The 12,749-nt window shown below is 32.4% G+C and overlaps 1 protein-coding gene across 2 annotated transcripts in view; it reads left to right on the top strand.

Annotated features, from left to right (window-relative positions):
- LOC145687880 (spermatogenesis-associated protein 1-like) overlaps window positions 1-12,749 on the top strand; it is a 239,458-nt gene that overhangs the window by 215,028 nt on the left and 11,681 nt on the right. For both annotated transcript variants that reach the window (XM_081761394.1, XM_081761395.1), the window contains 2 exons: window positions 2,584-2,708; window positions 12,237-12,407. In XM_081761394.1, coding sequence (XP_081617520.1) covers window positions 2,584-2,708; window positions 12,237-12,407 — 296 coding nt within the window. The remainder of the gene's footprint in view (window positions 1-2,583; window positions 2,709-12,236; window positions 12,408-12,749) is intronic.

Genomic DNA, 12,749 nt, shown 5'->3' with positions numbered 1-12,749 from the left:
GACCCAAGTTCAATTATGACTCAATTCCTCTTTGGTCATTTTTCCTTAAATTAGCAACTTGTTTATGCGATAACAAATGATGGTTAATGATAATGCAAAAATGGTTATACCGTTGAATTTATGGTAAAATTTGCTATTAATAAGGTATCACTTTTATGCGTTTTGTTTAAAACTTTTGTCTGCTTCAAAATGGCAGATTTGAACATGGCCGCCATCAAGACAACTCTTAGCATAGACCTAATATTTATCCACCTGCTTTTTATTTAATTCTTATCATTAAAACAAAATTTACAAGGTGGGGTAAAGGACTAATATGCTGCAACAATATTTAATTTCCCTGTAACTTTTTACCAATTGTGCGTAACTCAAAATTAACGTGATCATTGTTCTTCTGATTAAATTTGCGCCTTAAATCATGTATCACATGACCCTATTCCTATTTTAAAAACTTAACCTTAATTCAAAATGGCAGATTTCAAGATGGCCGCCGTCAGGTATACCCTTACTATATGACTTCCCCCTAGTCCTAATATATATCCATATATTTGTTATTCACCTTTTGTCGTTACAAGAGGTCTTACAGAGCTTTTACCTCCAACTGTATGAAGACTATTCTGTACTTCCATGTGATGTTCTGGTAGCTGTATCTTCTAAACCCCTGGAGCTTCGCACCTACAACTTCACTGAAATACTGACCACATTTAGTACTACTTTCTCATATGTGTCTCAGTCAGCAACTCGATTCACCCAAACGTAAGGTTTACTTGTCAGTACTCGAATTATTGCGGAAATGAGGAGGGAAATCCCCACCTGTAAAGAAAACAAAAGTGTCCCTGGCAGGGATGTGTTTGTATAGGAATGTACTGCAAAGTACAATGCCTTTTTGATAATTGTCTTCTCAGTATCTCTACAAAATTCCTTTAGTTCACTTACTGACTGAAAAAAAAAAGTAACCAAAAAACAATATTCAATATTATTATTAAATAGCGAAATTGTAGGCAGAACTAGCGAATAATGACGGTTTGTGAATTTCTTGGGATAAAATCTGCAATAATTGTCTGCCATGTAATACTGCAAAGGCTAGTTTCTGATCGAAGTCTGCTTGTAACTGCTGGAACAGTTGAAGCGACGAATTGAAGATTAAGTATTTTCAAATTCCAGAAAGTATTTTCTGACCTAAAGACATACAAATTGAGAATAATTGTCCGTTATGAAAAGTCTACTAAAACGTTGCGTATAAGAGAAGACTGTCCGTGCCGCAATCTGATCGTGTCTGTAAAAGGGAGGGTTCTCTCCAATAGTAATACATAAGCTTTTGCCGGGACAAAAAAGCCTGTCTGTATTATGGAGGTATCTCCGTTAAGGAAGGTTTCACTATAGTATACTAATATATTTAATAGCACTTTTACAGATACTGTGTGGCTTGCTTTCTGCTTTTTCCCCCCTTTTTCTTCATTGTCTTTACGTTATTAAATAAAATTCACAAAAAGTGCGAGGGAGAGAAAACTACGGTCGGACAAACTTTCGGAATAACTTAGTAAGGTCCTCAACACTATTCACAACTAATAGTTCTGATTCTTTCTCAATAGGGCGGCTCTACCATATGTGCAACATGTGCATTTGAACATGGCGGCAAGTTTCGAGGGGCGCCAAAATCTGTCTTAACTATATTATTTAAAATAAATATTTCTTATTGGAAACAGACTTCATGATTATGTAGTTAAATTTATTAAGCTGACCTATTTGAATTCTACATTCATAAAGTATGTTTAAGTCGCATTAGTTTAAGGTCACACGGAAAGTGCTAAAGCAAATGGTGAAACAAATCCCAGCTGAATTACTTGATTGTTGTCAAATATAAGAACTCAATTCTCGAACAGTAGAGAACACTTGTTCCATTTAGTTAGTTATTACAGTTTTGATATGAAAACTAGTCTTGTGTTTGTCACAAATAAGTTCCTTATTATTGAAGGTGGAAACAAGTATTTAAAATAAAATACGAGATGTAGAAGGAAAATCAAGAAATAAAGATAAAAGAGCTAGTTGTACTGGAATTACAAACTGATATATTGAGTTTGAAGCTTGATATTAAATTCCATAAAAAGTTTTACCATTTTGCCTCTTCAGGTATATTTGATTTATCTTTCACTAACTTAAAGGAAAGAAACACATACAAAACGAAATTGTATTTGTCGTGTTTAGGCCTTTCTGAGTGCGAGTGTTCTTTCCCTCCCCTTCGTTGTTCATGATGGGGTATCATACTTAAAATCATGGCTTTTAAGATTTGTTCTTTCTGGAGAAAGGGAAGCGGAAAATGATGCCATTGCCCTGGGCGGAAAATTGCCTTAGGGTGGTCCTGTCCCTGAACTCCTCATTAGAGATAGGGAAACGTATCTCCTTCTGATAATAAGTTGTCAGTCAAACGAAACATCGAAATTACTTTAAGGTTCTAAAGTAAGCTCCAAGGATATCGTTTTTTTTCTTATTTCAATGCTTCAAACCATTCCTTGGATATAGCTGAACTCAACTTTTGTGTAAGTTAAATATGTATGAACATGACCTCTGTCTGCTATTTTGTTGTAGAAGAACGCCTATTGGTGGAAATCAATGAAGTTCTTCGACAGAGGCGGGAAGCGGAGAGGAAGCGTCATCTGCTAGTGGAGAAGGCAACAGAGCTGCAAACTAAAGTACGGGAGAAACGAGAGAAGGTAAAGGCGACATTTCAATACTATTTTATACAGTCTAATCTTCACTTTTTATTTATTTATTTACTTATTCCAGACGTCTTTGTAATCATAAGAAGAGCTATAGGTAGAAACTTCTAACAGGAAACAAGAAGTAAATACTAAAGCTAATTTCACAGCATAGTGTATGGAGAACAGAATATAATTTCAAGCCTATTTTGTATTTGGAATAATATGAAGGATTCAGAGTCAGGAGTGATCTTCAGTCAAGACCAAAATTAAGATAATATTCTCTTCGTACTGTGCTTTAACATGTATAGTCCTGTAAAAGCTTCGTATCTCCAAGACCACTCCCTGAGCTATATTAAGATAGGAAAATTTGAGCCCAAAAAGAATAGAAAATAAAATCTGACCGAGGCAACTTCTTATAATTACTAATCTGTGTTATAGTTTCGGCACTGTATCATTGCCTTCATCAGATACACTTGAAAATACAACCAAAGGATACAGGGTGTTATAAAAATGTGTGAAAATATTTTGGGAACATATTCCTTACATCAAAATAAGAAAAAAAGTTCATATAGACCTGTGCTCGAAAGTGGATAGTTTCGGAATTATAGGGTGCTGAAACTGTGAAATTCATAGCTCCACTACTATGAGACCTATCGTAGTCGGGTCAAGACATCACTGAGAAATTGGTATGTGAACTGTTCAAATATGCATGTTTAAGAATGCTCCAGTATTTGCACACCAATTTTGAGAGAGGTAGTTGGAGAGTGATCAAATACTCCAAGACAGCCTCTCAAAAAATGATTGGATAAGTACCGGAGGTTCTGAAAGATGGATATCTGGATAGTCCACATACTAGTTCCTCAGTGATGTCTTGACCCGACTATGATCGGTCCTATAGTAGTGGAAGTGTGGATCTTTAAAGTTCATTTTTTTCATGTTTTCGGTACCCTATAAGTACGAAGCTATGCACTTCCTACCACAGGTCGATATGAACTTTTGTCTTATTTTGATGTGGGGAATCTATTCCCAAAATATTGTGACAAATCTTTGTAACACCCTGTATATTTCGAAAAAAACAAGTAGCAGAGTCACGTGTACACTACGTGAAGGAATTTGGTTTGATATAGTGTGATATTTTTTAAATTACTATTGAAACCGGAAGTGGCGGTATATTTATATCACTTCTGGTTTTAGTAGAGAGATTAGAGTGAAGATGAATATGTTCCTGGGACGTTTAGTCGATTGCAGGAAACAGCTTATCGCTATCTGGTAACGTTTTCACTCTATAATGATCAAAGTTAAAACCATAAGTGGTTGATTTCGGCCATTTTTGGATTTAATACAAAGATTAGAGTGGAGACGGAATATACTTTTGGGACGCTTAATTGACTACATAAAACCGCTTCTTGTTATCTATTACGGCTTTTGTTCTATTACAATCAATGTTAAAACAGGAAGTGGTTGATTAGTGCCACTTCCGGTTTGAATAGTGTGTTACGAGAGAAGATGGTATCTATTGTTAGAACGCTACATTGATTCCAAAAACCATTTCAATATATCTGTTACTGTTTTTGTTCTAAGTAGATCAATATTGAAACTGGAAGTTGTAGATTTTTGAACCATTTTCGGTTTTAGTATAGAGTTAAAGACGGAGGCGTAATGTACTTCTTTTGGGACGCTTAATCAATTGAAAAAAAAACGGTATCTCTCTATCTATTACCGTTTCCGCGATCAACGTTAAGATCGGAAATGGTTTATTTCTACCATTTCCAGTTTGAGTATCGGGTCCAAAAACGAACTCAATTCTTAACTTTTAAGGAGGCACGGTTGCTCAGTAGTAGAGTGCTTAGCTCTGGTGAGTGAGGTCCCTGGTTCGATCCCCAACCAAGTAAATTTGTAGTGGACAACATCGTGTCCGTGGGTTTTCTCATTTCACCAATTTTTCCCTCATGATTCACTTGCCATAGTCATCTATTCCCTCATGATTCACTTGCCATAATCATCTATTCCCTCATGATTCACTTGCCATAATCATCTATTCCCTCATGATTCATTTGCCATAATCATCTATTTCCACATGATTCACTTGCCATAATCATCTATTCCCTCATGATTCACTTGCCATAATCATCTATTTCCTCGTGATTCACTTGCCATAATCATCTATTTCCTCATGATTCACTTGCCATAATCATCTACTCCCTCATGATTCACTTGCGATAATCATCTATTCCCTCATGATTCACTTGTCATAATCATCTATTCCCTCATGATTCACTTGCCATAATCATCTATTCCCTCATGATTCACTTGCCATAATCATCTATTCCCACATGATTCACTTGCCATAATCATCTATTCCCCCATGATTCACTTGCGATAATCATCTATTTCCTCATGATTCACTTGCCATAATCATGTACTCCCTCATGATTCACTTGCTATAATCATCTATTCCCTCATGATTCACTTGCCATAATCATCTATTCCCTCATGATTCACTTGCCATAATCATCTGCCTCCGTGAGCTTAAAAGAGCATAATCGTGGGACGTTAAACTGAAAATTTTCATTTCATTTCATTTTTCATTTCCTTACTTTTGTCCCTCTATAATTTGACGAAATTTGGTGACGATTAATCAAGTAATTCTCAAGATTTTTTGTCTCCTGGAGAGACATAAAAGGTAAATATATAGGGAGTTTTGGTAAACCCAACTCCTTAGATAAGGAAAGGTCACTTCTGAAAACCAATAAGATACTTTCTTTCATTTTTACGATTAAAAATTTCGAAATGTAAATATGAAAGAAAGAATCTTATGACCTCCTTTTATTTTCTTCATAATCTGTCTGATGAAGGCATTGATGTATTGCCGAAACAGTAGCACAGATTAGTAATAATAAGTGGTTGCTTTAGTCAATTTTATTTTTATTTTTATTTATTTTTTTTTTTATTATTTAAGTTATACGTAGCTTCAAAACTAGAATGAAAATTTGAACTTTTAATATATTGGGTAAATACAGGCGAACTTCAAACTTGGATCCTCGCACTCCCATAAACCTGGGCATGACCCATTTTGACTCTCAACCCTTCCAGTGGCGAATCTAGCCTGGGGCCGGGGGACCCTCAGTGACAAAAATAAATGTAAACTGTTATTTATATATTTTCTAAAGTTTATAGTAAACTCATGATATACCTATCATAGTCTGGGTTCTGATTGCCCCCCCCCCTTCCCCACATACACACACTTTTATCTTTTAGATCCGTCACTGAACCCTTCATAATATTAATCACAGAATGTTTCATTTTACATCGTGATAGAAAGAAATTATATTTAATAAAATTAACTCTTTTCCGTAAATACCGTAAAGTCAGCGTATACTTATCTTCATAATTTTAAAACTAGCGGTGATGAGAGGTGAATGAACTCAGAATATATATAATGTCATAACACTTAGTGAACGTAGAGTCTATATATTAATTCTAAAAGATATAATATATCTTTCGTGATTTAGTACATGACACGGCAGAATATTCTTCACAGTAAAATTAGGTTCCCTAGTGTTACTAATACACATAAATTACTATAAAACAACACTGAATACAATGACATTGCACATAAAACTTGTCATTTAACATTTAACATTTGTGAGTATTGATTTCCAACTATATTCATGAAAAGTATTCTGACAAGAATGTTGGAAAATGTTTACAGAAATTATTTTATACTGACTGAAATAATGATAGGACGAAAGTAGCTAATATTTCCCTAGTAGATGAATAACCATTTGGAGCAAAGCTCTCGAAAATATTTAGAACAATTACTGCGAACTTATCTGGTGATCACGCTAGATAAAACTGGGTACAGTCGAGTCTAACGCTTTGATACATTAAACCATAGGCTCAGGTTCACCCTTTTTCTGGTTTGCACATTTTCACTCTTAATTTCAATAAGTATTTAAATCGATTTCTTCGAACTTCATTAACTAAGCTTTTAATCACGTCTACTGCGTTTAAATTGCCTCGTTATTCTAGCAAAAACAAATCATTCTCGGAAAGGAAATCACTTCTCAGAGACGAGACTAAAATAGTCGAAAAGAAGAAGAAGAAAAAAGAGATTTATTTATCCAACACTGCATGAAAGAAAGTCATTTATCCCAAAGCAAGAATAATGCTTCAGTTTGCTCATCCTCCCACGCAACATAAATGGTTTATCCGGTTGCATGATGTGAACGAGCTTTGGCGGAGATGGCTCAAATTCAGCTCAAATGTAGAAGAAACTATGTAGATTTTATATTTCAAAAGCAAATTGTCCTAAAATAGATGGAACATAGTAAAAAAAAAAAAAAAAAAAAAAAAAAAAGCACGAAACATTAACATTAAGAGTCCCTACCACTGCGAAATTAAAATGCCACTAATTTTACAGTAATTATGTGATACCTTCAAATAGATAAAAGATAATCGAAAAGTGGATCAAAACCTCCCTAGACGATGTTATTTTGCATGAGGTAGCGTTATCACGAGTCACCTAGTAGCTTTGCGTTTGCAGTTATTTAGAAACGCGAAAATAAATGCCGAGTTTCTAAATGGCTGGAAATCGAAAGCAGATAGGTGAGTCTTGATAACGGTATCTCACGCAAAATAATATTGTCTAGGGAGGTCTTGTTCCACTTTTCGATTATCTTTTTTCTATTTGAAGATATCACATAATTACTGTAAAATTAGCGGTATTTTAATTTCGCAGTGATGAGGCCTCTTAAAGTCAATGGAAAATCTATGAAAAACATGAAGTCATCCACATATCTAAAAAAAAAAAAAAAAAAAAAAACTACTAAGAAGATGGCTAATTGAAAGCTAATTAATGCAAAGACATAATGAAGAGCTTAAAAACGATATACAACATATCAGGTAAATATGGATAGAACGTTGTCAAGTTGTTTGAGTAAAGTCAATAATAATGATAAAGTATATGCATGTTCTTCGAATTACCCAGTGCGTTCCACGCGGAGATGATGTGCTTGAAATATCTCACATCTGAATTTGGAATCTCCGGACTCGACATACCAGGTAACGTGACTTTTGACCTGATCACGTGACACAGTCTGGTCCTTACGGCAAACCGGAGAGGCCCTTATTTTCCTATAACATCCTAAAATGTATAAACTCATACGCAGAATACTCAAACAAACACTATGTCCTCTATACTTCGTGTAGTCCTGAAAATATTGTTAACATATTAGAACCGGTCAATCAAACATGCTACAATATTCATCCCTAATATGGTAGTAATGACTTAGCATTTGTGACAAATAGTTTTATTATGTGAGTTGTAATTAAGGTTACCTATTATTGGAAAATAAACAAACGTAAGGAATGGTGTCTCAAATTCATGCTTTCGATTATACTAATGCGATCGGATTGTAGAATTAAAAAGTAAATCAACCTCAAAAGAGTTGAAAGAGAAAGCTTGAAACGCTCTCAATATTCCACCTTTGTAATTATTCAAACCACGTTGTAGGAATATATAAAAACAATCAGAATTGTGAATGAATTTAACACAAAATGAAATGTAAAAACTTTTTCTAACATTATTCTTTTTAATAAACAGTACACTAATAATTATGGTCCTACAAATATTCAACTCCATTGAACACACATGACATTTTGAAATAAATATACATACTGGATTACTTATTGAACACATTTGCAATAATAATAATAATAATAATAATAATAATAATCATAATAATAATAATAATAATAATAATAATAATAATAATAATAATAATAATAATAATAATAATAATAATAATAATCATCATCATCATCATAATCATAATCTTTATTTTAGTGCCGCGAACAGCTTTTGGCAAAAATACAGCACTTGGTATCAGAGTATGCGATGGAATAATAATACTACTAAAAAATAAATAATAAGAAAGAAAACAATAAAAAGAAGGGTACTAATATAAAACACAATGTAGCTAAAAGTCAGCTAAGCAGAAATAATTCCTTGTCAACGCAGTAAAACTTATCAAGTTTTCCATCCATCTAAAACAACAAGAAGCTAAGAACAGCAGTCATAAAATTACATTTGGCTTAATGTTTCTAAACGTCATTGATTAAAAACTATCAGTCAGATCACATAAAACTTTCACATTGTTTGATACAATAAGTCTAAAATGAGCTTAAAGAATATGTCAATCTTTTTAAAATTTCACATTTCCAATTCAGAGGAACTAAAATCATGGTATTTCTTATGCTATGATTTGGCACTTTAAAACCTATGTTTTGTAAACAATATTCACTGATATAAATGTTATCTAGTATTTTTTGCATGCATACTCTGTCGAAATTTTTTCGTCTATTCATAAGGCTTTCTAAGCCCCAATAATCAGTCCAATATTCATAACTATGTGAGTAATAGCTCATTTTCATTTTAAAACATAGAAGTCGAATAAAACATTTTTGCACAAATTCAATCTTGTTTGTCAAAGTTTTAGAAATGCTGTTCCAAATTACCGAACCAAATTCTAATTTTGGTCTTACAAGTAATTTATATAGAAATACATACGTTTTATCTCTTTGAAATACAGGCCACTGTTTAAAAGTAAAACCTATTATCCTTCTGGCACCTTGTACAATACAATTTATATGATTAGAAAACTTTAACTGACTGTCAACTAATATAATAATAATAATAATAATAATAATAATAATAATAATAATAATATAATTACTCACTTGTAATGTTCCTTCAATGCGTGTTCTTTAGTCTATATTTCAATTTGCTTCTAGCGGGCAATTTTCATCAGGGCAGAAGGTTTAAATTATTTTCCTATGCAGATCTTTACATAGTTGTTACAACTCACAGTGGTACTTGTAATTATTATTATTATTATTATTATTATTATTATTATTATTATTATTATTATTATAAGAATTTAGAATAGTAAATAGTGAGTATGATAACTACTCACTATAGGAAGATCTAGATACTGTTAGTACATGGTGTAAAAATAACTTATTGAAAAAAATTGTGAGAAAACTAAATACATATCTTATACTAAGAAACTCAATACTACGTGAGTAAATATGTAATTAACGGAGTAACATTGCATAAAGCCTAACAGATTAAAGATTTGGGTTTGACAGAAATATGAAATTTACCTATCATATAAATGATATAATCCAAGGGATGAGAAGAATAATAGGGTTTATTTTCAAACAATGGCCTGAGTTTAGAAATACCAGTTCATGTGTATATTTATACAAGATGCTTGCAAGATCAAGATTAGAGTTTGGTGTAGTTATTTGGAATAGTATAGGTATAACATTGGCAAACAAAATTAAGTCAGTAAAAAAATGTTTTATTAGGTTACTATGCCATAAAATGAATAGAGATTACTGCTCACGTAGTTATGAATACTGGAGTCAATTTTGAGGATTGCAGGCATTGAGTAACAGGAGAAAACTTATTGAAAGAGATTTTATTAAACAACTACTAGACAATAGCTATCATAGTGAATAGTGCTTGCATAATATAGGTATAAGGGTACCAATGTATAATACAAGAAATAGATCAACATTAGTTCCTTTGAATCCGAAATCTGTAATTTTAAGAAGATTGACCAATTCTTTTAATTTAGTTTATTTTTATCAGTATAGAAGCATGAATTTTAGAGCTTTACAAATATTATTTTTAGCATTAATGACGATGTATCTATACTGAGACTAAAAATATTTGATATTAATTTGACAAGAAATTATTAATCCGATATTTTATTTTATCATTATGTTTTATTGTTTTAGTATGTAGCTTCCATTGTATGCAATATGTGCTAATCTTGTCTGAGAAAGTGCTGTATTTTTGCCATTAGGCTGTTCATGGCACAAAAATAAACATTATTATTATTATTATTATTATTATTATTATTATTATTATTATTATTATTATTATTATTATTATTATTATTATTATTATTATTATTATTATTATATCTCTATATGAGGTATCCACGATCAGTTATTTATCTACTAGTTAAGAGCTCTTAACCTTTTTCTTTCTTTCTTTCTTTGTTTCTTGTAGAAGTCACTCTATGAAGTGATACAGGTATTTGTACTTTTACCAGATGTTTTATAAATCTAGATTGAAAATTGCCGACTATCTTTCAAATCGTAGATTTTACTGGCATTCTGCATAAAAAAAAAAAAAAAAAAATATTTTCAGCAATTTACGAATTTTGGGTGAACATAAAATCAGTCATACAAAAATTTGAAACAGTGAGGCTTAAGATGATAAAAGAAAGAAAGAAAAAAAAAACAGAAGTGGATATATAGTTTTTTAAATTGTGCAAAAAAAGACAATATTGTGCCTAACTTTCTTACATGGAAAATACCAGTAAAATCTGCGCTTTCGGCAATTTTCAATTTAGATTTTTAAAACATCTGATAGATGAAAGTACAAATACCTGTATAACTTCATTGAGTAGCTCTTACAAGAAACAAGAAAATAGGTTTGGTTTATTCATATATTAATACGTTAAAAGATTTTAACTAGTAGATAACTAACTGGTCGTGATTACCACATATAAGGACCCTATAATAAGAATTTAAAAAATTATAACGTACCACTGTTAGTTGTAACAACTATGTAAAGATCTGTATAGGAAAATAATTTAAGTCTTCTGCCCTGATGAACATTTTCCGCTAGAGCAATTGAAATATTGGTTTTAAAAAAAATGCACTAAAAGGACATTACAGGTGATACATATGGAACTTGCTGTCCGGCGACATTACTTAATGTTCAAAGATTCTTACTTACTTGATACAAGGAATTGAACAACGTATCTAACAAAATGTGTATGTGGTTATTCTGCACACTGTAACAAAATAATGATTCATCTTTCACTTTGCTAAAAGGTAGTTTAGGAATTACAGCCGTAAGAAATTTCGGTTTTTTAAACAAATAGGTGTGCCTGAGGCAGTTCAAGAGTAACAGCGCTTCTTCAGACTTCCATTCTTCAATGCTCAGAGATAGATAAAATGTCTTTAGAATCGTAAAAATTTACAATTAGTATCCCCTTTGCAAATCTAGAGAAGTATTTCGTAATATCTATAACATTCCCTATTACAACCAATTAGTTGCTGCAAATATTCCCACTCTGTCAACATTCCATTGCATTGCTTTCTTTTGTTCAGAGTTGCTCTTGACATCATTATCGTTCCTGACCAGTCGTCACAGTTTCTAGTCCTCACCACCTCTAACTTGCCTGATTCTCGCTTGAGAATTTGAGAGTTGAAAATATATTCAGTAATATTTTTATCGTTGCATCCATTAAGTTCGTTAAACACACGTAGAAACGTCATGAGTATTTAGAAAATAAAGGCGGAGTTTCATGCAAGCGTCCGTCTGTTGCTTGTGATTTCTATGTTCAGCGACATCGCAAGTAAAGAACACAACGGATGCTTGCATTAAAAATCCGTCTTAATACATAATTAATAGTGTTGATTTTGAAGTGGACATTGTTTTCTGTGTTTTAGAGTCAACAGAAGTGGAGAGAAAGACTGTTAGAAGCTAGACAAGCAGCCGTTCCATTGGAAGAAGCTTGCTCGTCATTACGCCTCGAGTTAGACGCTGCACATCGACAATTGTTAGCGAATCTTGAAGGACGAGAAGTACCTATACGTGTTCGTGATGGCCCCTCGAAAAAGGTGATGTTCAATTACTTCTACAATTTTTCACCCAACCAGGATAAATATATATCATGCATATGGTTGAAATTCGCAATATAAATTCGTTTTTTTTTTCTTTCTTTTAATTCTATCGTAATTACTAGAGCATATTACACCATTTTGTAACATTTTTAGCATAACAATAAAAATAACTACCAAACTTCTTGCGTATACGGTATTCTTTCGGAGACTAAACGTAATTATTGATTTTGAAGTCAAAATAAATACACTTACATTTCAACAATGGATAAAAATAAATTCTATATCAATCAACAATAAAACCAATCACTGCTGTCTGAAGGGATCTATATGCTATACTAT

The sequence above is a fragment of the Thermobia domestica genome, chromosome 6 (assembly GCF_964235325.1).
Source record: "Thermobia domestica chromosome 6, izTheDome1.hap1.1, whole genome shotgun sequence".
Classification (NCBI taxonomy): Eukaryota; Metazoa; Arthropoda; class Insecta; order Zygentoma; family Lepismatidae; genus Thermobia; species Thermobia domestica.
Note: the sequence above shows the minus strand (reverse complement) of the source record. Positions and strands in the feature narration are given on the sequence as shown.